Source organism: Trematomus bernacchii, unplaced genomic scaffold, assembly GCF_902827165.1.
Source record: "Trematomus bernacchii unplaced genomic scaffold, fTreBer1.1, whole genome shotgun sequence".
Lineage (NCBI taxonomy): Eukaryota > Metazoa > Chordata > Actinopteri > Perciformes > Nototheniidae > Trematomus > Trematomus bernacchii.
The window spans coordinates 5,176,765-5,200,898 of NW_022987547.1; the positions used below are offsets into that span (position 1 = coordinate 5,176,765).

The 24,134-nt window shown below is 39.0% G+C and overlaps 1 protein-coding gene across 4 annotated transcripts; it reads left to right on the top strand.

Moving 5' to 3' along the window:
- The first annotated feature begins 333 nt into the window (after nt 1-333).
- Nucleotides 334-20,663, top strand: fubp3 (far upstream element (FUSE) binding protein 3). Of its 4 annotated transcripts, none has more exons than XM_034123144.1 (19): nt 334-480; nt 4,799-4,910; nt 7,094-7,127; nt 7,786-7,835; nt 7,989-8,060; nt 8,988-9,045; nt 9,269-9,431; nt 10,566-10,664; nt 10,885-10,989; nt 11,069-11,171; nt 11,615-11,715; nt 12,303-12,516; nt 16,138-16,298; nt 16,557-16,630; nt 17,245-17,324; nt 17,643-17,699; nt 17,944-17,994; nt 18,113-18,246; nt 19,035-20,663. In XM_034123144.1, the coding sequence occupies exons 1-19, from the start codon at nt 385-387 to the stop codon at nt 19,041-19,043; spliced, it is 1,773 nt and encodes a 590-aa protein (XP_033979035.1). In that variant the 5' UTR covers nt 334-384; the 3' UTR covers nt 19,044-20,663. The 4 variants fall into 4 exon arrangements, with proteins under 4 accessions (XP_033979035.1, XP_033979036.1, XP_033979037.1 ...); XM_034123145.1 differs by having other exon boundaries at nt 17,248-17,324; XM_034123146.1 differs by lacking the exon at nt 17,643-17,699.
- Nucleotides 20,664-24,134: the final 3,471 nt, after the last annotated feature.

The following is a 24,134-nucleotide window of genomic DNA, read 5'->3' on the forward strand; positions in this document are numbered from 1 at the left end:
ATTAAGCTGTCTGTGGCTCTTTCCTGCTGTAACGATGCAAATGTCCCCTCCGTGGGACTAATAAAGGTATTCTGATTCTGATTCTGTATATATAAATATATATAAATATAAAGCCTTCTAATTTTTAATGGTGGTGCCATGTTGTTGTAATTCTAACAAAAAATGTGGAACATTTGGTTTACAGTCAATCCATTTCTTATTTTGAATGTGAGATTTTACCAAAAAATAAAGTTAGTTTAGTATAAAATGTTATGGTAAAAGATGTTCCTAAAGTGTGGGTTTTGCTGAATCTCGCGAGATCTTGTGGCTCGCGAAGCTTTGGCATGGCACGTGTGCAGCTCCTTTTTTCTTTTTTTAAAGTGTGGCTCTCAGCTGCCGAGGCGGATGATGATGATGGCGGAGCTGGTTCAGGGACAGGCCTCGGTGGCTCAGCCCGGAACGAAAGATGACTTCGCAGACACAATACGCCGGGTCCGACAGGTAAAACCGGACACACGGTTACCGCTTTCGGACCGCAGACAGCGGGTTTGACAGCTGGGCAGGGCAGGACTTTGGTCACCCAGGACCCCCTTACTACAGACACTCCTCATGCACCCAGCTAGCTAGCCAGCTAACGTTAAGTAGCCTAGAGAGCATAGCTGAGGGAACAGATTAGAGTTAACTCGGGACAGAAGACGTGTTAAGTAGTCGTGTCAAAGCTGTCAAAACCACCACACAAAGCCATGTTACACGCAAAAACACGAAGGCCTCTTGTGATGTCGAAGTTTGTGCAACTTTTGTAAGTTAAGCCGACAAACTGCAACCTGTTGTCAAGCCACATAAGTTGCAGTTAGCTTAGCATGCTAACTTACTATCACAAGTTTGATACCCTGCAGCTCGACCCACAACGTGACGAAAGATGATAATGAGGTTAAACACGAAGCCTGGACACGCTGTCAAAAAGTTAGCTTGCTAGTTTTGAAGTCCTCAGTTAGCTTAAGTATAACCGGCTGTTGCCCCAGTTAAAGAGACGCACTGAGCTTAATCAGTGATCACATGCAGTACTAACACTTACACTCCACCATTTCCCTTCAGCAACTTAAAAATAACCATGTGTATAAAACGTGTTGCGTATTTTCAGCGTAATATAAATCACGTGTGGAAGCTAGCTTGTGTTAGCTAGCTAGCGTGTGTGGTACTCTGTGTCCTAATGGCAGCAGCCTTGGAGTAAGGCCATGTATGTAATGTAACGTCATCTGTTCAAATAAGCCCCCCTCCACTTCTCCTGTTGAGCACACTTGGATTTTTCCATTGCTGCCCGGAAAATACCTGAACATTTCATTTAAAAAGCTTTCTGTATTTCAATTCTTCCCCTGTTTACCTGATATTCAGATAGTAGTGACTGTAGCAGAGAGGGTCACAGTACTTATGCTGTAATAGAAGATAAGTACACACTGCTGCTCTTAATAGTTTGTAAATTGGACTTTAGTCATACAGCTACCAGTTGAGCTCCCCTGTGTATATTTTAAGATATGAACAAATGAAATGTCCCTGCATTTTTTTAACCCCTTAATCTTAAGCAATAATTTAGCACATTTGCTTTCATTTTAATACACCCATTTTAAAACATGACATTTCACATACATGTCATTAAGTGTATGTCATGATGCTTTTAAAGCCCCCTATGACATCTCCTTAGACTTTCTCACACATATGATCATAAGCAGTTTCACAAGATGTCAAAACCACAAACTGCCACTGGTGAAGGAACATGTCACCTCTTAGCAATAATTAAACAGGTTATACGAGATTAAATTGTGGGCAGTAACCTCACTCTTGCATCATTAATCGCAGAAGGCCATTGATACTGACGTTAATAGTCAAAGATAAACCTCAGAATAACTTGCATAAAAACCCCTTTAAAGGGCTATTTATGTCTGCCCATTTGTGGCTGATGGTAATTTGTGGATTTGCCTCTATTTACCTTATAGAAACAGAACTAGTCATGTGGTTTTGCATGTTATCATATGACATCCATGTGGCACATGTCTCAAAAATAGGAAGTGGAAGATTGTTCTTTGATTCTTTACACTCCATACATTTAAATCTTTAAGATGCACGCAATGCATTTCATGTAATGTTCAGCGTTTGTTTGACTACCTAACTTTTATTAGAGCCGGCAAAACCAAAGCACACAAAAAGTCCATTAACTCATTAGCCTAAATCACAGGATGTTGACCTAGGCAGTAAGCCTATCATTTTCCTGTAGCGTTCTTCCTCCTGCTTGTCGCTATTGTTATGTGTATTTATTTATGTTTATTTCCAGGATCTTTGTGTCATTAAATGTACCTATCCCGATATTAAACACTAGGATTGACATAGCTCTCTGTAAATCAATAATAAACATACAAGTACATTATTTTAAAAAAGTCCACAGTGAGTGTCATGAATAGTGAAGTAGATCAGTGACAAAACAGTTGTGCCACATTGCCCAATGGACAAGGTGTTCTTGGACCCTAAATATAAACTATACATACTTTGGTTTCCACATGTGACCACATGTCACAGGATTTTCATCCAATCCTCAGTGGTGTTTACCTAGTGGCCTCAGTATAAGTCAACAGGTTTGAACTGTCAGAAGGTTTAAGTAAAAGGCTTTTTTTTTTGCCACTAAATCCACCAGACTGCTGCCTCTGGTGTGCGTGTGTATGTATACAAAAATGCACCTTTTTATAATTTGAGGTACACTCGCGTGAATCCGTATCAGACAAGATACATTTGTCCTAGTTAGTTTAAGGGCTTTAATCCTCTAAGCTGGCAGGCTCAATGTATATGAATATACTTAGTGTTGTTGTTTTTTAATATAAAGATAGATTTCTGTTTTCTGTATGTGATTTCAAACTAGCTTAATTCGTCATTACACTTAAGACCCAGTCTACACTAAACTTTCAAAAATAAATAAAAACCACATTTGTCAACAGTAATGTTTTCATAAAGGCCCTGCCACAGTGAAACACCTGAAAGATCACTTATCTTTCCTCATTTTCAGTCGGTTAATAAAAAACGGCAAATCACAGCTAAGATTAGGTACAACCCGACACGTCTGTTGAATCTTCGCCCTTTATCCCACTCCTGCTCTCTGTCCCTTTACTTTGTTTTTAATAGAGCACTATTCTGTTGTTCATATTTATATGTTTTTATGTTTTAAAGACAAATAAACAGTTAGTTGTTCTGACGAGGAAAAAGTAATCAGTGATTTAATACTGGCTCATAAATACTTGACACTGCTGCGCTGTGGTGCTTAGAGATAACTGATTAGACTTGGGATCTTTTTGTAAAAGCTCTTTTTCTTCATGTGTATAACATACTATAACTTAAATCGTGCATTTAAGATTTATCCACTGTGGACATTGTCTTGCGTAATTAGGGCGTAGGACAAATATATAACCTCTTTTAAATGTGAAAAGTGCTCTCCAGCATCAAGCTGGGCTCCGTACAGATGCATGCATTTGGATTACAGTGTTTATGATCAACGTAAGAAAGAAAATTACTTCATATTTGCCTCTCACTAAACAAGCAATAGATACGTGTAGAACAATGATGACTCGATAGCAATTTGATCACCAGAAGTCACTTAAGCTTGTAAATAATAATAAAAAGATCCTTTATCTTCTGAACAAAACCTGGGATATAAATTCAATATATCGCTAAAAATACTGTTAAAACAATGACAACATACACCTACAGTTTTCTGTAATGAAAACGGGTTATAAAACCAGCAGGTGTTCGGGGAGATGCTTCTCGGGTATCTACCCAGCTGTAGTTAACCATATCTGGGAATAACACTAATTGCACTCAAAATGTAAGTATTTTTCCATCTCAAATGCTTTCCAGGCTGCTTGACATGCACAGCTACAGAAATGTCATGGAAAACATCAACCCCACACACCTGCTTCCTTTTCTGCGTCTTTATTTCCACCGCTCCCCTCTCACTTCCACTGGTGGTTCTCTGAAGTAGATAATCATCCCTGAAGGTGATGGAGGACTTTAATTGCTGTCAAGATATTTTCATATTGTGAAAGAAATTCCAATCGGGCACAGATGTCAATTTTGTGTAATTTTCTGAAATGCTATACTTTAGTGTGGATGAAGAGGTGGCAGATTAACGGGTAGTGGAAAATGCTGTTGGCGCTCTTGTGCAGATTTAAATGTCCATCACGGCACAGCTCAAGCATCTACTTTAGGCTGGCAAGTGGATCATTATAAAAGTAGACATATATTGGTTTTTACTTAAGCTTAGCCGTAATGCACTCGTCTTGAAGTTTTATGCGGGGGAACGTCTTTCCTCCTTCGCTGCATTTAGTCAATTTTCCCACTTTCCTTTCTGCCGTCTGATAAAGTTATTTAATTGCAAAAACTGGTTGTAACTTTCTTGCAACTTGTCTACAAGCAAATCCAATCGTTTTAGGAATTGACGTGTGTTGTGATGATCCGTGTCGTCTGTCAGTGTAAGTATAACAAAGTGATAGTCAGTGATAGCTGGCCCATGATGGATGTTTCGAGGAAAGCAGCGGTAGCCTCAACTGGAACTACAGCAGTCTCCTCCCCGATTTACAAAGTGCAGTTTTCAGCTGCTGTCAAAAAGATAACACAATTTCACAGCAAACGTGATGCTTTTAAGAAAGCAGTAAGAAAAGAAAATGTGTCACTTTCATCATGAAGGGTTGTCTCTGAAAGGAAATGTGCGTTCAAAGAGAATATCATCACAAATCCACTTTTCACCTTTTATTCCATCTGTCTTACTGTGTTGGGTCTCCAGATGGCAGCCAAGATGGGAGGAGACCAGATGCCCATCATGAACAGTTCCCCTCCGGTCATAGACCCCTCCCTCTACGGCTTTGGAGGCCAAAAGCGCTCACTAGACAATGGAGGTAAGCCCTCACACACATGCTTATCACGGATGCATGTCGGCTGAATGTCCTGATATATTTATATACTCGCAACCACTCTGTCTAATGCTTTAGCTTTTATCCTTTCTAACATAAATGTGGACATCTTCAAAAAAGAAAACACCATGCTGCTATATAAAAGCTCTCAATGTTTATCTAGTCTCTGCAGAAAAGTGGCAGTTTTCTAGCTGTTCAGACTATTATTTTTTCAGTTTGGGAAGGATCTTTCCCTTACCAGTCAGCTACAAGTTGTGAATGAACACGATTTCAGTTCAAACCAAAGCTTCAACAGTGATGGTTTGGAGCAATTAAGGAAATAACCCAATGTAGCATTTCACTTTTTTTGAGACTTGTAAAGTATGCAAAACGGCCCCTACATAATAACCATTTGTTTACCTTCTGGTAACTCACTAAAACGTGCATGTGTCCCCTTTAGTCTTTACTAATGTGCAGATGCATTTGTTTGCTTATGAAATAATTGCAAAGCATTTCTATTTATTTGATGGTCTTCTTTTCCAGAAGGTAGGGACACTTTTTTTATTTTTTTATCCATCAACAGACAACACTGATTACTTGCTTAGTATCTACTTACAAACTAGATGTGTAATGTGTGTGGGCACTGACTAGCCAATGGAAAATGAACTAAACTGGTTTTATTTCTATAAGGAACCACAACAATGGATAAGTAATTTGACCACCATTTAGTCGTTGACACATTCTTCATGCAAATACCTGGCTTTGAACAAAACGCACAATGGGTTTTTCCATTGCATACCTAGTGGTCAGCAACTCTACAAGGTACACTTTAAATGTTATCTCAAGGAGGGATAATAAAGCACATTACATGTGTTGGAGGGAATGAAGCCACAGCTACTACTCACTCTGAAATGAGAGCCATGGTTTTGTGTTTTCATATTTGTTTGGAGTATTAAGTATCTGCCGGTGCATTGTAGTGAAAGAAGATTCTACTTGCTGTGCCTGCACACATAACACAGATTTGATCCGTCTCATATCCATGAAGGGGAAGCGGTTGTCATTTATCCCGTCGTCCTCTTATCTTGTCACGGTTGTTTGAATGATGTCCAGCCCTGAATGCATGGAGAGATAAATTGTTGCAATTCTGGTTTATCTTTATTTGATGCGCTGTTGTTTTCAACCATTTGTCCTCAGTTTTTCTTCTTTGAAGGTTGTCCACAAATACTTGTGAAATAACAGAATTGGTATCTTTCTAGTTCTGGAGTTAGCTCACTATTAAGTTATTGAATTAGTCAAATAGTTCAAAACATAATACATAAAGTTGTAACTTTAGTTTTTAATCAACTTTCTAACGTTTTTGTAATGCTTTTCTATTTTTTGACACCAATATAATTAGTATAATACTTTTTTTTAAATAGATTCCAGTGTGGGCGGCACAATATTTAACATTTGTGAGTGTTATAAAGTAAAAAAAAGTCTTAGTATATTGTAAAAAAGGATGTAGTAATTTTCAAAAATAGTTTTCTGCCTTTTTTATTTATATTTATTTTTGGCTGATATCTTCAAAATATGGCAACAAACAATTAAAAAAAAAAAACCTCAATAGAATCTTCAAATGGAGAAAAAAAGGGGGACACTTGGTTCAGCCCTACAAAGTATACAAATAGACTTTATTTTACCGTCTTGTCTTTGTATGAATTCGGTGCACCTCCTGCTTTATATTCATAGCTGTTCCATTCTCAAGCGTTAACCCCGGTGCATTTCCAGAGGAAGTGAAATCAGTGCAAACGACCATAAAATTGATTTGAAGTTGCTAGATATCAACTCAGGTGTTCACGTCCATGGCAGCACATCCTCCACTGACCCTGCAGGACCCTTGCCTGGTGCTACATGTCGAAATTCAATTCAGGACCAGCAGCCGCTGACCTGAACTCTCTCTCTTCTGAACGGCTCTGATTGAAACACTCACTCAAACACTCACAGGCCTGATTACCATGCGGCTGAAAGCCCCCCGCTGCGGGTCAGACACAAACATGAAGGATTGGCAGAAACATATCCATCTGCTCCCGTCCCCTCCAGACATGACTCACTCTTTTTATTCTGCTCCAGTGTCATTTCCACAGATATTCAAAGTATTATTCATCGTCAACCATGATCTTACATTTTAATTGTTTTCCCACCTCTCTCAGTAGGGAACCACCTCGGTGCAATGGTACATCAAAGGTGAGCAGAAATACTCACATCCCTGTTCATGTTCCTTTAAATGCCCTTTATGTATTACTGGGGTTTACTCTGTGCCTCAGTTCAGTAGTTTTAAGAGTTTTTGAGAAAGCTGTAAGCAGCAAATGTTTGGCACTTTCTCTGTAACTCTGTAAATGTCCTCTCTGTGTGACGAATAAAGGATTTCTGATTCACATTTTGGCTTTAAAAGAAAGTAAACAAAAAACCTTTAATAAAAAAATCTGCCGGAGAATTATATTTTTAGAGCTGAAAGTATTAGTCCATATAAGTAATACAAGTAGTCAACAACAGTTAGTCAACAACAACTTCAACAAATCAGGAATTTGTATTCGTATTAATGATCAAAATTCACTGGTTGTGGCAGCTTCTCAAAAGTGAATATTTCATATTGACTATATAAAAGTAAACTCTGTTTTTAGATGTTGGTCAGACAAAATAACTGAATTAGTCAAACTGTGCTCAAATCAATTATACTGTGCACTATTCAATATGACATTTAATAAACCGATACGATAAATGATGACGTTTAGTAGCAGCCCAAATACTCTCCGCTCAGGAAAGCAGCCCTACTTTTTGATTTGACATGGTTTTCTTTTCTTTGGTCATCCAGTGTTATTGATCATGTCCTAATCTCTCCCAGGGCTCTTGCTACAGAAGACTTCAAAGTGCCTGATAAGATGGTGGGATTCAGTAAGTAGCTCTTCAGTTCATTATAGTCTGAATGAATGTTTGACATGTAATCATCAGTATTGACGTTCTACTCAGTTTTTGGGTCACTGCCTGAGGCCCCTGTCTAAATTCAAAAGGCTTAATACTTGTGTGTTCTCTCCCCCTCTTCTATAGTCATTGGAAAAGGAGGAGAGCAGATCTCAAGAATTCAGCTGGAATCGGGTTGTAAAATCCAGATTGCTTCAGGTAAATTATGATTAAAAACATTATTTAAATCCCTTGTTTCTCCTTGAGTTTAGTGTGATTCTTTTATGATATCCATCGACTCGTCAGGGGTCATAAACATGGCTTTAAATGAGGCCTCCACCACACACTAAGTAGGCAGTAAAATGCGGGGCCATTTTAAAGACTGGTTGTATTTTTCACCTTTCGTAGTGTTGGAAATATTTGAGCATTTACACCTTTCAAAAGTAATATCCATTCAAGTTTATAAAAATGTATGTTCAACAAATCTCTGGTTTGGGTCGAATACAATTATTAGGGGGTGTAATGATTCCAATTCTTATCAATATTGTATCGAACTGAGCTTTCAATACTGATCAGTGAATCTTGTATTTCTTTTATCCACGCCAATGTTGCACTTTGTAGCCTTTAGCGTCAGTAATCAGACTACAGTGTAGTAAACAACAGATAACCATTTTTAATTAGTCTTGTGACTGTTGTTTTTAGATTGAACAAGCTCGCAAGTTTGCCCACAGCTGAATGTGTCTTTTTTAAATGTGGTCTGTAGTTGGTTTTACTCTATGTTGAAAACATGAATCACATGTTTTACTTATTGTTCCTTCACTTGCATATTTCCCTGCTTTTAATGTGTGTTTGAAAACTGGAAGTAGAAGGCTGTTTTTACATGAATTAATGGAAGAAGTAGTTCTGTATGATCACCTTAAATCATGTCCAATGAGGCACAATTGTGGTGTTGGAAATACTTAAACACTACTTGTGTGTATTGGTATTGATGTAAAAGGAACAACATAAAACTGTTTAGCCACAGAATAACATTAAGAGCAGTTTGCAAAAATTGAAGCCAGAAGAGTAATTCAAATCTGTTGTAAGAGTCTTTTAGTTTTCACCTCTGTTCTTAGTTGGTTGTTAATTGTGCTTCTTTTGTTACAGACAGTGGAGGCATGTTGGACCGGCCCTGCACGCTGACTGGGAGCCCAGAGAACATTGAGTAAGTCTCACCTGTCAACTTTGACAGATTTACTGAAAGTGTGCCCTATTGTTGAGACACAGAGGGCATGAACCCTAATCTCTTTCACATCTGCTCCTCATCAGTCACTGAATCACCTGAACACCTCTTTCACATGGACAAAGAGAAATGCGACGCAGGAGAGTTTTTTTTGTGTGTAGTCTGTATGTGATGACAAATGTATTTCTCGCTCCTCCCCCGACAGCCAGGCCAAGAGGCTGCTGAGTGAGATTGTGGAGCAGTGTCGGTACGGCCCCGGCTTCCACAGCGACATGGACGGCAACAGCTCGATCCAACAGATCCTCATCCCCGCAAACAAGGTCGGCCTGGTCATCGGCAAGGGAGGAGAGACCATCAAACAGCTGCAGGTGTGGGACTGCACTGAATGTACAGAAGTTACTGTAAAAACATGCATTTAACAACCATATTTATCTAGTCGGTCTTAAGTCAGTTTAACTTTTGGACTTCAACCTCAGCTTCGACTATAAACACCGTAGCCAAATTACCGAAAAACTATTATTTTTTTAGCCCACAGCATAACTTCACACTACTTTTGCACGAGGCTTTTTTAATCTAGTGGTTTGGGTTCAAAATGTAGTTTCTCCTATTTGTCATCAGATTAAGATGTTTTCCCTTTGCTATTACATACATGCTATTTTCCTGGCTTTCTGCACAAAATCCAAAATAATTGTTAATATTATTGACACAGACTGAAAAGTCAATAAATATTCCCCCCAGCCTTTACTTTAATTAAAATAATTTTGTTTGATTTTCCTCATAAGAAACTGGCATTCAGGGGCAACAATTGTGAAAATAAATAATTCATAGTTCAGGTCAAATAAGGTATTGCATTCAATGTGGAAAATAACATTATATATTAGAGGACTTTGTCCTATAGACCAGGGGTTCCCCAACTTTTCAGCCCGCGACCCCCAAAATACCGCCCCTGAAAAATGTCTATGCACACGTTATTATTATTAATAATAATTTAAATTTTTTTTAATTTGTAATCATCTCGTGACCCCCACTTTGGGAACCCCTGCTATAGACTACAGAGCCACTCTAAAGATGGGCACAATGGTCAAACATTTCTCTGACCATCATTGGGGACAGACTGCGATAAACACACAACTGTAGTAGAGCTGTGTTTAGTAGAGGATGACATGTAATATAAAGGAGCAGATGAATCTCAGTTATCTAAACCACATTCTTGGCAGAGTAGCACATTGAAAAGGGGATGCCCTCCTACATCTGGTTCTGAATTGGATCCAGTTGTACAATGTTTTGGACCCCTGTTCTTTTATTGGTGATATCCAGCTTCAGGATGAAAGTCAATAAAAGATGTGGAATTATAAGAAATTGATGTAATGATAACACATTTCCAAAAGCCTCCAGGATCGGATGTTGAATTTGTCTGTTTGGTGGTTTTAAAACCTGTTTTTTTGAGTGAACAGTGTTTTGAGCCCCAGGTAACTCTTTGGTGTGTGATTGTACCCCTGCAGGAGAGAACAGGAGTGCAGATGATAATGATTCAGGATGACCCCATGCCCACTGGAGCGGACAAGCCCCTGAGAATCACGGGGGATCCCCACAAAGTGCAGGTCGGTCTCCGAAGAGCTCACTGCGTGTCACCAGCTTTCACTTTACACTCAATTTTACACATTTTATGCCTTCAGTGTTCCACTAAAACATTTGAAAACATCTTTGTTTACTAAGAGAAATTCAGCTGGACTTATGTTATGTTCCACATCCTTGTCAAAATATTTGATTGTGTAAAATAAATAGAAATAAGAAATGAAGATGCGTGTCTTTTTTTTATAGCAAGCCCGTGAACTTGTGGTGAAGCTGATCCGAGACAAGGACCAGGGAGACTTCAGGGTCGGCAGAGCAGACTTTGGATCCAAAATGGGTGGAAGCAGTCTGGATGTAAGAATCACTTTATCAACCTAAGATACATTTGTCTCCTTTTTCTATGACTTTCCTCTCACTGTCCTTATCGTTCCAGGTGGTTGTACCCAGATTTGCTGTTGGCATCATCATCGGCAGGAACGGAGATATGATCAAGAAGATTCAGAACGATGCTGGGGTCAGGATCCAGTTCAAACAAGGTACGAAGATAAAAACCCGCCCTAATGTAGTTAATATAATTAAAAGTAGTAATGTGTAATCTCTTAAACTGGCCGCCCTTTTAATCTTGAAACCCAACAACATGTATCTGTGCGTTAAAGACAGCTTGTGTCATTTGTTTGGGAATACTAGTTGGTGAAAGTCTGGTTGGTTTACAGCTGTAATGAGTAGTGATTGAGCTCCTTCACAACCGTCATCATTCATGGACAGATTTTGATTCATGTCCAATACTTTTGTTAGCACTTATCCACTACTCACTCCGTTTTTAAATGTAAACCTGCAAGTCACTGAAATAAAAAAATATATATATGGTATTTTGCTCATTTGACTTAACTAACTTGTATTTTAAAGCACTTGGAAGTTAATTAGTATTTCATCTCGGAGCATTGAAAGACCTTCTGTGTCCCTTGTGTTTGTGGTCCAGATGATGGAGTCAGTCCTGACAGAGTTGCTCAGGTGATGGGTCAGCCCGACCACTGCCACCATGCGGTGCATCTCATCAATGAACTGGTCCAAACTGCTCAGGTTAGTGATTCTGCCTTCTGCAAACATCTGTCCAGTTAACTCATTTGTGCCAACTTACTAGATTTAGTCTAAAAAAAGTGTCATTAGATCACATGAAAAATAAAATTGTTATGAATAAAACACATTGTGTTTAAGAAAATGTGTTCCGCATTAAAAAAATGTTTTTATGAACTACATATGTGGGCATATCTTAGATGTTGTACTTTAATTTTGCTCCTTTTAGTTTCTAAGATGCAACCATTTTCTGGCACATTGCACTGCTGTTTTGACCAAAAATAAACCTTACTTTTTGGTCTTACGGTTTGTTTGTTCTCTGATAATTTCTTAAGATGTTTGGTTATGCAAGCCCAGAGAAAACTTCCACTGAAGGGAATTTAAAATGTAAAAAAAGAAAATGCAACCCACTATTGTAGTTATTTTGGTAAAAACAAATCAACTGCAAAAGTTTCTGTTATGAGTTTTAAATAAAGAATGAATGCCATTGTTAAATATCCATTAAAAATCATCTCTAAATTGTAAGGAATTTATACAGGGAGCCTGAACTTTTTTTATCCAACTTATGATACATTCTGGGTCCCTTCCTGTAGGAGCGAGATGGGTTTGGAGGTGTATTGGGACGCAGAGGCCGAAGTGACTGCAACATGGCAGGAGGAGGTGGAGGAGGAGGAGCAGGTGGTGGAGCTGGAGGAGGAGGAGGAGCAGCAGGAGGAGGAGGAGGAGGAGCAGGTGGAGGCTCTGGAGGACTGCAGGAGGTGACATATGCAGTACCTGCTGACAAGTGTGGACTGGTGATTGGCAAAGGTAAAGAACATATTTCCATTCAGTTTCTAGTATTGTATTTGGCTTCTCAGTGAACCGTTTGGTGGTTCTTTGTGTATATAGCCAATACTATTTTTGTGGTTGCTAGCTCACTTTAAAAGTTGCTTTTAGGGGTGAGCGTGCCTGAGCTAATCCGTTTCTGGCTGTCTGAGAGAAATAATAGAGTCCATCAATATGAAACTCTTAATAAGGGTATAATGCAAGTCGCCAGATTGCCTTTTCTCTTTTTAATAACTGAATGCCGTTTGGTGTTCGGCCACTGCGTGAAACTGATGAGAAGGGGAGGGGTGAGTGACCACCCTCCTATTCTCTCTCCAGGGCTCATGTATACAGCACAAGTGGCATTCATTGGCTTCACTAAGGGCTTAATGACGGGGATAATGCGTGTAATGTGACATTAATTGTTAAAGGTGCATAATAACAGCCCTCAATCATGTGGAAGGCTGCCTGGCATCTAATGAGGGTCTTTCAGCCCAATAGAGTGCAGCGAGGGAATGAATAGGAGGAATTAGCTTATTGGCTATTCATGCCCACTCTATTGCCAGCTATTTAAAAGTCATTGACCATTGCATTGGAAAGGGCTGCGAGTGTGTGTGTGTGAGAGTAGTGTGTGTGCATGCATGTCTCCTTGGTGTGTGTGTGCTTGCAGTTGTGGGCGGGTTCGGAGTGGGCCTCTTTACCTAAGATAAAAACATGGCAATAGAAATGTCAAGTGGCTTTTGTGCATGTAGTGGGGAGAGGGAAACAAATAAACCTGGGCGTTGCGTCCCTCTCTCTGAGCATTAGCATATGAAGTGGGCCAATATGGTCGGGATGGCGGTGGGTCTGGGTGCTGTCAGCCGCCCCTTAAAGGGTGCGGTGATTAATATCTTTACGATGCCATATGCAGCCCATTGCCCCTCCGTTTTGACCCCCTTCACACACACAGACACACAGCTTGACGAATCAAGCCACCCACCAACCTGCTCAGACTTTATTACGCCATGAATTCAGTGCCGTAACGAGCATTATAATACCAAAGTCATGAATTTTGAGCTTAAAAATCAAAAATTCAAAGGTCCACTTTCTAGGTTTTCCTCTGCTTTCAGTTAAATCTCACAGTGGAGGTTTTTTTCACCTGAAAGTGGACATTTCTATAAAAAACCTAATAAGAGGACCCTTTTTGTGTTATTTCTCTGTAGAAGTCTACTGCTTAAGTCATTATTACAAATATTTACTACTAAATACAATTTCACTCTTCAGTTTGACATTTCTGTACCCTTATCAGTTAAAGTCGTTTTTTCACTTCCACAGAACAATCTAACGTTGTTGAAGCGAGATAGAAATGCTATCGGATTGTACAGCAAGTGGATTTTTGTTCTCCTATGCTTAGCCAAAATTCAATTATTTTCTTTCTTGTCTTTAAGTGGAGTTGTGGTGATGCCTTTTTTTTAGTTTTTTTTTTATAATTTGAGATGCCAAATCAGTGTAAATGGTTTGCTTCACACAGATAAATTGTAAAGTCAAATGTTCTGTGACTCAGCAGCAACATTATTAATCTCAGGCTTACTGCTTCAATGCCCAGCTCCTCCTGTCAACATGTAGAAGTGAGCTTTGGCAAGAGCCACACAATGCCAAATAGGGGAGTTTGCATTTTCTCTCTGTGCATATGTGAATTTTCTTAAACAGTGCAAAACATGCAGGTTAGGTGGTTCGGAAACTCTAGATTTCCTCTAGTTGTATCTTTGTGTGCGAGTCCTTTGATTAACAGTTGGTCATGGTGTGCCTTGTATATCTCCAAAAAAAGAGAAATATAAAGAACTATTTAGCTTCTACTGCATAGACAGCCAAGTTTTATGAAAGGGTTATTAACCAATACAGTTTAACCAACTCTATCCATGGGGGCACAGCTAGTTATTTCTTGATTTAAAGGTACTAACTATGTCTTTATACATTTAAATATGTATAACAAAAATACTCTTTTCAGTATAATATTGATTTTGAGCATTCTGCCAAATGCAAAGCTGCAGTTGGGTTAGACCTGTCCTTGTTGCTCCTTCTGGGATGTTTTCCTCCCTGGAGGCCTGAGAGTTTCCCCCCCCCACCAGCAGCTAACCAGTTCATTGGCGTTGCCTTGAATGCGGTCACCAGTTGCACTTTTGTGTGCCCTCCTTTTCTCCAGCTCACTAAACCAGTCTCATTAATAAGGATGGTATTATCTGCCCTCACTACAGCCCAGTCCATGAAATGAATAGTCAGGGTCTTCATTGCTCTCTGCTGTCTGACTAGAAGAGCTCATAATGGCTTCATTAAGGCAGAAGTTTCATTTGGTTGACAATGGGTTAATGGCCCATGTGCAGTCTGTTGGCAGCAAGGAATAGGCTTGGGGAGGAGGAGAGGTTTTTGATGAGCGTTTTCATTGGGGGGTCAGCCAGGGTCATCCGAGTGTCAGCCACAAGTGAACAAATGTGTAATTGATGTTGGGACAGCCCCGGTGTCCCCCCGGGAAGCACCCTCAGCCCTTTTGGTTCAGATGGGTATTGTGGAGGGGGGTAGCGTCTATGTGCCCCCTGTTCACTCCCTCCTCTCATCACACAGGACAACACCGAGTCAAGAATGAAAAGGCTAAAAGAGACAAACGATATCCCAGAAGGAGGATACGCTTCAATTTTGTCCCCTTTTCTCCTGCCAGCTATGTTTCATTTCTCCCTGCTGGTGTAATTGCTCTCCCCACACGTCGGGAAAATGGCATCTGATGCAGCGGGGGGGGGGAGGTGTGCAGGAGATGTCTCCTATTGTTTCCCGATTTGCATGGACGTTACCACAGAATAGATAAGTGCAGAGACACAAGCCAGAGTCTTCATAAGGTAGCATCTATCGCACCACTTTAGTGAAGGGAGTCTGTGTGATGGCTCTCTGGCTTCATGCCACATGGGGAAGATGGTAGAGATGGGTTAGGGTCCCCATTAATGAGTTGCAGATTCACGTCTTCAGGAAACTTAAAACCATTTGATTACAGACTTGGTAACGCTGGGGTTACAATTCTGAGTATTGACCAAAAACAAGCATAACACCAAGATGTGTGGTGTCTGTGTTCACTTGGTTTTCAGACGCAACACGTATGAAAACATGAATAGTGTCCAGCTCATTTCTACGTAAAGAGGGACAACAAAAACCCTGCTTCCTTTCTCATTTCTATGTAAAGTAGGCATTATCGTCATATGGTTGCTTTTGCAAAGTTACAATAAATGTAGGAAGCAAAATCCCCAAATGTCTGATATCAGGAAGGTTTTTTTTTACAACCGTATTGAGCCACATACAAAAACATGTTGTATGATTGTATGATTCAGGACTTAAAGAATTAGTTTATTAACCAATAAGTCAATTGACACAGAATTGGTTGAAAACTCTGGGAAGCCAACTGAACAATTGATTGGTTTTTCAAAGTGAGGATTTTGTGTTTTTAATGATCTTTTATGATATGATTTTTTGTTATCTTCCTGTAACTTCTGACTTCCTCAGACCAGGGAAATCATCAGCAGATCAATCTACAATACACATTTGTACTAGTCATTGTTAGCAGCCGTTGTTTATATTCTTCCTTATCGCTTGCTGCTCCTCCAGGTGGGGAAACCATCAAGAACATCAAGGAGCAGTCTCGTGCCCACGTGGAGCTGCAGAGAAACCCGCCGCCCAACACCGACCCCAACGTGCGCATCTTCTCCATCCGAGGCACCCCTCAGCAGTTGGAAAAGGCCCGGCAGCTGATCGATGAGAGAATTGGGGTAGGTGGTCTGGCTCAGGCCCGAAACGCTATTGTGTGTCCTGATATTCATGAGCGCACATGTCACTGAGAGCTGCGGCGCTGCTGTGGGCCTGGTGGCCGGCAGGATGTCACCAGAGGTTAAACATAAAGAATCCATCAAATGGACTTAATGGAGTGCATCAGCGGCCGGCCCTGCCCTCTGACCTTGCCTGTTGGCTTCCTTTTTAAACACAAGTGTGGTCTCTCACTCTCCACCTCTTCCCTTTCTCCGCTCTAGGGCCCAGGAATGGGAGGCAACAGCAGCTTCGGGATGAATCCCTACAACCAAGGACCAACCACTCCTCCTCAACAGTAAGCCTCCATTCCTCTAACAACGTCCACTTAAGCAGACTTAAGTGTAACAACGTCATCTGTAAAGCTGTTTTCAAAACAAACTCGGAGGTGAAAATTCACGCAGTCCGCTTACAAATAAAGCAAAGCACCAGGCGACTGAGTATGCGTCTGTAACAAAAGCATTTCAGCGTTAATATCCTACTGACGTCGTCCAAATATCGGAAATGGAAGAGAAAATAGTTGCCATAAGTGGTCACCTGAAGCTCTGAGACAAAAGGGAGAAGGCTTGTGGAAAAGTGACCAAATGATCACATGGTAAGTCCTGAAACGTATTTTTGATGTGTTACAGATGCAGTAAACCTGAAAGTGCGCTACTCGTCTGTGAAAGCACTTTTCATGCATTTTGTTTATTAAATGATCAATGTGAAGGCTTGCCAGATGAACTAATTATTTTCCAAAATCCAATTTAATATGCGATGAGAAATTGAGTTAACAAGTAGTCATTTGAAAGGTGAAGTAATACTTTCAAGTGTGCATTTTCTCAAGTTTTCACTGGAGTTTGGTCTGAACACGCCTTAAAGATGTCTTCCTAAGGTAAATACTCACATTGCATTGTCTGTTTGTTTTTTCTGAAGTGGGAATCAGACGTTCATGCCCGGAGGATGGGGGACAACTTTTCAAATATGGCAGCCTCAAGGCCAGCAGGACCACAGTAAGTGAAGACACTTCGACCAAAAAAAGGAAATATGATCCTTTCCGAGATATTTAATTGAGCTGCAATGAAGGAATGAAGCCCATACATTTGGCTCTGAAAGCACATTTTATTTTGATCACAGTTGTGTGTCACTGCAGTTTAATCAAAGTCAGCAGCAGGCTGTGATGGTTCTGCTTCCTGTGGCTAACCACCTCTTTCCTCTATGGACAGATTTGAAATGTGCCGTCGATGGAAATGATTAGGGAACAGATGAGAGCAGAAGGTGAAAAGCAGAGCGCTCTCTCAGTAACTGGTATTATCTGTGTCTGGTTTCAGGTCACAATGGATCCCAGACGGGCCAGATGGACTGGGAGCAGTATTATAAAAAGCTAGGCAAGAGAAAATGATATTTTTGATTAAGTGTCACTCTATAACTTTTTCCAAAGACATTTATTTTTCCTTAAACTCTTTATTGTCTGGTCACACAAGCCTGATACAATCATGCATTTAGGAAAGATTATAGGCATAAATCCTTCTAACTTTAATTTAAAACCCTGTTCAGCAAAACGGTTAGATAAAAGTTTTAGTTAAGATTTGTATTGTAAAAAACAAAATGTAACCACCTGTTTGTTTTCAGGTCAGCAAAACCAAGCCCAGAGCTCTGCTCCCGAGTACAACAAAGCCTGGGGTGAGAGCTACTGGAAGTCTTTCTCATGGGGATTGAAGGATGGGTTTTTAGCTCTGTCCTCCGTGTGACTTATTTTGCTCGTCTGTTGCTTACTTACGTTTCCTCTCCTCCTCTTCAGGCCAGAGCGCTGGTCCTGCGTCTCAGCAGAGCTCTAACCCTGACTACAACGCTGCCTGGGTGGACTTCTACAGGCAGCCCGTGGCCTACTTCAACCAGGGCCAGGCACAGCAGACACAAGCCCCGGGCCTTCAGGTGAGAAACACACATCTGCAGGATCAGGCTGGTAGCTTATTTATAACAAATCCTATAAAATGATTTTAAAAAAACTACCGTGTTAGTGTTTTTCTCAATACTTTCTTATCTTGTCAATCAGCTCAAAGCCCATTTGGTTCTATGGCTGCACAATTCATTAAAATGATATTCAAATTGTGATTATGGACAAGTGAAATATTCAAATTGCCGGAATCCCAATATTTCTTAAAGGCTAAAAATGTGTTAAATAACATTTTGAATGAGTGATTTCGGAGCTGCAGAGATATCTGGGCCTACAAATCATATTCTACAGTTTGGTACGGTTTCTATTAAAAAAACACACCATAATCATTTCAATATACTATTCAATGATGGAGTATGATAATAAATTAAAACTCTCCAATATTGCGAATCATATCGTAATTGCAATATCAGTCAAAATAAACGCAATTACTTTAGTTTTTTTTAATCGTGCATTTCAAAAACAGCTGTCACTTAGCTGTCTTATTAAATCAGCGTTGAAATGCAATTATTAGCACATTTGACTGAAAACGAATACAGCACAGTTAAAACTATCAGTAGTTCTGCAGCAACTTTGATAGTCACTTAGCACATGTGGTTTTTAAGTGTTTGTTTCACAGTGAAGCTTTATCACACAATTCTTACTGATGTAATTTGTTGAAAGTAGAAAAATCAAAAATTTCGCCAGATTTTTTTGAACAAATGTGAGTTTAACCAGATGGGTTTATTTATTTAAAGCAATGATGAGCAAACTGTTTCCTCTCCAGGATCATTAGGAGAAGACGCCCAGGGGACAGACTTGAATCACTGAGGATGAAAACAACCCTTTTCTAACGGAGGGGGTTTAGATTTGCAACGCCTTGAAGACTTTTTTTCTTAGTGAGAAACACTAGCTGTAGAATGACTTATATGATAAAGTAATATTTCTAAAAATCAGGAACAGTTATTTGTTACTAAATGCTTGTGTACACTGTTATTTTGGATAGACAGTATCTGGGATCCCTTTTTGGACTTGAGAGAGCTGTTTTTGTTTTTCTATGTTTTCCTGTCTTTGACTCAGATTGTACCGCCAAAATGAACCCAAGAGTTGTAACATTTCAAAAGGCAATATGATCTATTTTTTCTAGTTTTGTTGAAATGAAACCATGATTATGTGCTTAGCAGTCTTGAATACCATTTGTCATATGTCATTGTTTAAAAAAAGATGTGTTAAAAATGTTTTCCTTTTACATAATTCAGTGAAATGAAACTGTGATGTTTTGTTACAGGAAATGTATTTTTGTTACACGGTTTAAAACACGGAATAATGTCAGCCAGTGGCAATAGTTCTTATTTAATTCCTGTTGTGCATTGTATGCTGTTTTTCATTGTCATTTTATTGTACTCTGGTTTAAGAAAGGTGCAATATCTTATTTCACTTTTGAAAACAAAGATGATTCTCTAATATTTTGACCGACTTTTAACTTGTAGTTTTAAGATGTTTTTTTTTTTCAAATAGATGTCATGGATAATTTATTACAATTATCTGATATGATAGGATTTAGGGGGATGTTGCAAATAGCTTCTTTGCCTTTGCTACCTTGTAAAACTATGTATATACGCTCATATATTTGACTGTTAATTTAAAATATATATGTTTCATATATACTTATATACAAAAAATATTTTTTTTTCCTGTGATCAGTGTTGCAGGAAAACTGTCCCTCTGTTTTTCTGTTCTGTTTTCGTACTGAAAATGTTCAAAGATTGTGAATGTGTGATTTGAAATTTGATGTTGCATCTTGTTATGAAGAAAATTAAGAAGTGGTAGATTTGTGTATGTTCTGTACCTGAACTATTCAAGACTGCTAAGCCGCTGTTCTTCTACCTGTGTAATAATTAATATAGTATTTTTATGTTTTAAGTATTATGATCAAAAGCTGTCTTATTTGGTACCTCCCAGTTCGCCAGCGCCCCCCTGAGCCCTGCTCTGGACCCCGGGGGGCGCTGGACTCAGTCCAATGCTAATAACTTTTTAATTATTTTTTTATTTCTTTGTGTGATCTAATATAAATGATGCATCATTATGGAAAAATGATTCTGGTATTAACGTCATTTCTTAATGAAAAGGGATATAATTTCAAAATGTCTAATTATGGTGTTTGTTTCTTTTCCTTATATGTACAGTTAACAATGTATTAAAACAAATCCAGACTACATTTGTGTACTGCTAGAGATGATTGTGTGAAAAGATAATGTGACTTTTGTTGTATTCTGATTCTTGGTGTTGAAAAGTTTAGATGATGCATAGAAATAGATATATAGGCCAACTGTTTGTTCTCATGTTTTATAAGCAGAAAATATATATTTTCTATAGTTATTTGCAAGTTCTCGCATTCAAATAAATGTTCCGCAAGCCTCCCTTGTGGCTGACTAAAACTATTGGTACAAGTTCTTAATAGCTGCAGCACTTTTCCACTGCTACACTTTACAATCACTTTATAGTTTTAACGTTTAAGTAGGTGCATTTTATTAACACATAGCTGCCAAAACAGAACAGCAAATTATTTCAAAAATATTAAGTACACAATTGTTTCTGATTTGAGGGTAAAATCAAAAAAGTGTTAAAATATGAGCATTTTTATGTAAAGTAGAATCATTTTTTCTTAAGACATTTCAGAAACAAATCAGATGTTCTTCCTTACACCTGACTTTATTGGGATTTTGTTTATGTGCACAGTCTTTATTTCCCATTAGCATTGCATTTGCATCATATGGGCCTGTTAAGTCAAACACATCAGATGAGGTTTCACGTGGGGTTATTGACCCAATGAGTGTTTAAAGATGACTCTCTCATTCTTTTCAAACAGGATGGTGTTGCAAGTTGTGGCCACCAGACTTTGGTTTGTTCCTCTGTATCATGTCTCATTTAAATCTCTGCCTTGCTCAATTTCCTTCTCTTCAACATCTAATTTCTCCCTAAACAAACCCTGTAACATTTCCATGTTGCCATCCTTGCACATGTTAACTGTCCAGCAGCAGCACCTCATCCCTCAGCCCCCCCCCCCCCTCTCTCTTTCAGCTTTGTCACTGCACATCTTTGCTCTCAGCGGGGGGGCTCCTGCCACAGTGGACCCTGGCGGCCCCATACCGTCCGCTGCATTGATGCGCTGCAGCTGTTTCCAAATCCAGCCCTTGATTTTGATCCTCTTCCTTTTTTAGCGCACTGTCCCGCAGGACACTCCTGACCCTGGGGTCCTCTGTGGCCGTCTGATGATTTAGTCGTTCCATGATCAGACTGATGTGGCGAGAGGTAACATTAATATGTATATAGACCACTCTTGGACACTTTATTTCTCCTTTATCATGCTGCAGAAATTGAACCCTCCAAATAAACAGTCATTTGCTGTAGGAGGTGTGTTTAGTGTTTGTCCCCTTCATTATGGACAGGAACAAGAAAACATATTTTGGTTCAGATTTTAAAACCATTTTTCAACATATGCTTTTTTGACTTTCATATAAGCTACAAAACAGTGTAATTGAAGACATCTGTTTTAAAATAAGAGCAAAGATATCAAAGTAAAATATTATACACTTTAAAAAAACTTACAGCACATTTATTTCCACATTAAAATGGATACATTGCAGTTTCTGTAGGCGTATACTTTACTGTAAATCTGAGGGAAAGGTTGCACTGTATCTACATGTTAATACATAATAGACTGTAATTATTTATGAAACTTTAAATAGCTGCATTCATCTAACACTAATCCTGTTATTTTACTAAAGTTGGATTTGAAATGCAAGAATTTTTTACTTTTACTTGAAGTTTCCAACACTGAGGTCTGTAGGTTAAATCACTCTTTTAAAATAAATCCTCTTTATAGTCATGAATGGTTTTCTCTTTGAGTCTTATTGATCTGTTTGTATTGTCTGTAGAGCACTGGAGAAGTATTCAGATCTTAAAAGCAGATATTTTAATAGAGGTAGTACCAAAGGTCCTGCATTTAAAATAAGTACAAAAGTTTAAGCATCAAAATCTAATAAAAGTATTAAAAAAGTTAATTTCAGAATAATTTGTTATATGATTGTTTTATCTGTTATATTAATATTCATGTGTAAATATCACTAATGTTGCAGCTCATAAAGGTCAGCTAATTGCAATTTATAACATGAAATCATAATTTATTAGCTGATTATATTTATTATTTACATTTTGAATTGGCAAAGTAAGTAGTTGGATAATTGAGGAGAGACATAATACGGTTAATATTAAATTACATTTTAAATAAATGACATGTTCCTCAGATTTGTCCATAAACACAGTACTCACAGAATGAAATGCATGTGGAGTGAGATGTTCGTGCACTGAGTGATAATGTTTATAATGCAGAGGATGAATCCGTTTTTGTATTCAATATTTAAGGCTTAACAATTTAAAAACGTTTTTCTTGCTGTGTAAATTAAGGTCAAATCAGGCAGGTGTCTTTTCTGACTACCCCTTCTCTCCAACAACAGAGGGGGGGAGGAAAGGCTCTTTTAGGGGGGGGGGGGGGGGGGGGGCCGGGGGAGGGACTTCCAGCACCTCACTCACCTATGCAACAGATGAGCTGATCCTGCACAGTGGAGGACACCTTAATCTGCTTTTAATGAGTGTGTGTGTGTGTGTGTGTGTGTGTGTGTGTGTGTGTGTGTGTGTGTGTGTGTGTGTGTTTCCCCGCAGCAAGGTTGAGTCACTGATTCATAATGTGACAAAGACTATTTTTTTGCCACGTGTTTTATGTTTTTATGTTTTTTTAAATACTTTAAAAAAAGAAAATGTTGTTACTTTATTATTTCTAAAGCGCCACAAACTTTATTTTTTTTAACGCAAAATCTCAAGATAATTTCAGATTTTTATTTAGTTATTTTGAATTTTATATTCAAAGCCGTCTTTTATTGTCAGTTATTTGGTCATTAAAGCTTAAACGTTCACATGTATTATTTAAACATGACCGAGTCTTTTTTCTCCCTTTATTATTCTCCCCTGATAAGCGTTAAATTCTCCTTTTTATCTACAAACAAATGATTTTCTTTGATAGGTTTCCCACCAGCTCTTTGAAATAAAAGAATTACCGCATTCTTTGTGCAATAATTGTCAATCATCCACATTAAATTGATAAGCTTTAAATGGACAGAATAATAGCTTAAATAGTTTTACAATGGAACAGCTAAGCAGGATGATTTGCTATTGCTGACATGCCCGCGGCTTTACCAGCTCCACATAATGCCATAGGTTAATGCATAAATAAGCAAATCAAATCCATGCGTTACCCCAATTCAATTCATTTAATTCCTCTTTAATAAAGAAGCGGCCCCACCCCCTGTCCCCCGCCATTTACCTCGGATTTGTGCGATGAATGCTATAAATGTAAATCAATCTAGATGAGAAAGAATCCCATTGAAAGAGCAGAGAAATTTCATCTGGGAAAAGGAGACAAATGTAGGAGGGGCCCGCTCATAAAAAGCAGCTGTTTCACAGTAATCTTTTTTCGTGCCCTGTCACTCACCTTGCCTTTTCACTATCTCCCCAGCTCAAAAAAAACCCTCCGCTATTGTATTTAGTTGCCATATCTTCTTTCCCATTACATTATAATCCATATTCGTCCCAGAGAGGGAGAAAGAAAGAGAGAGCACAACTTGCCCATTTCTCGGACAATCCCCTTGTAGTTGTTGGAGTGAAAAGAGGAGTGCATGGATGTCAAATTGCCCTCAAAACACCATGAAAGATTGATTTGCAGCACTTTTCAGGGGCCTGACATTACTTGGAGGGGAGCTGAATAGGAAACCTGTGAGCCGGGGATGGAATAAAGATGTCCTCTCTGCTGAAAGAAGCAAAACTGCCCATT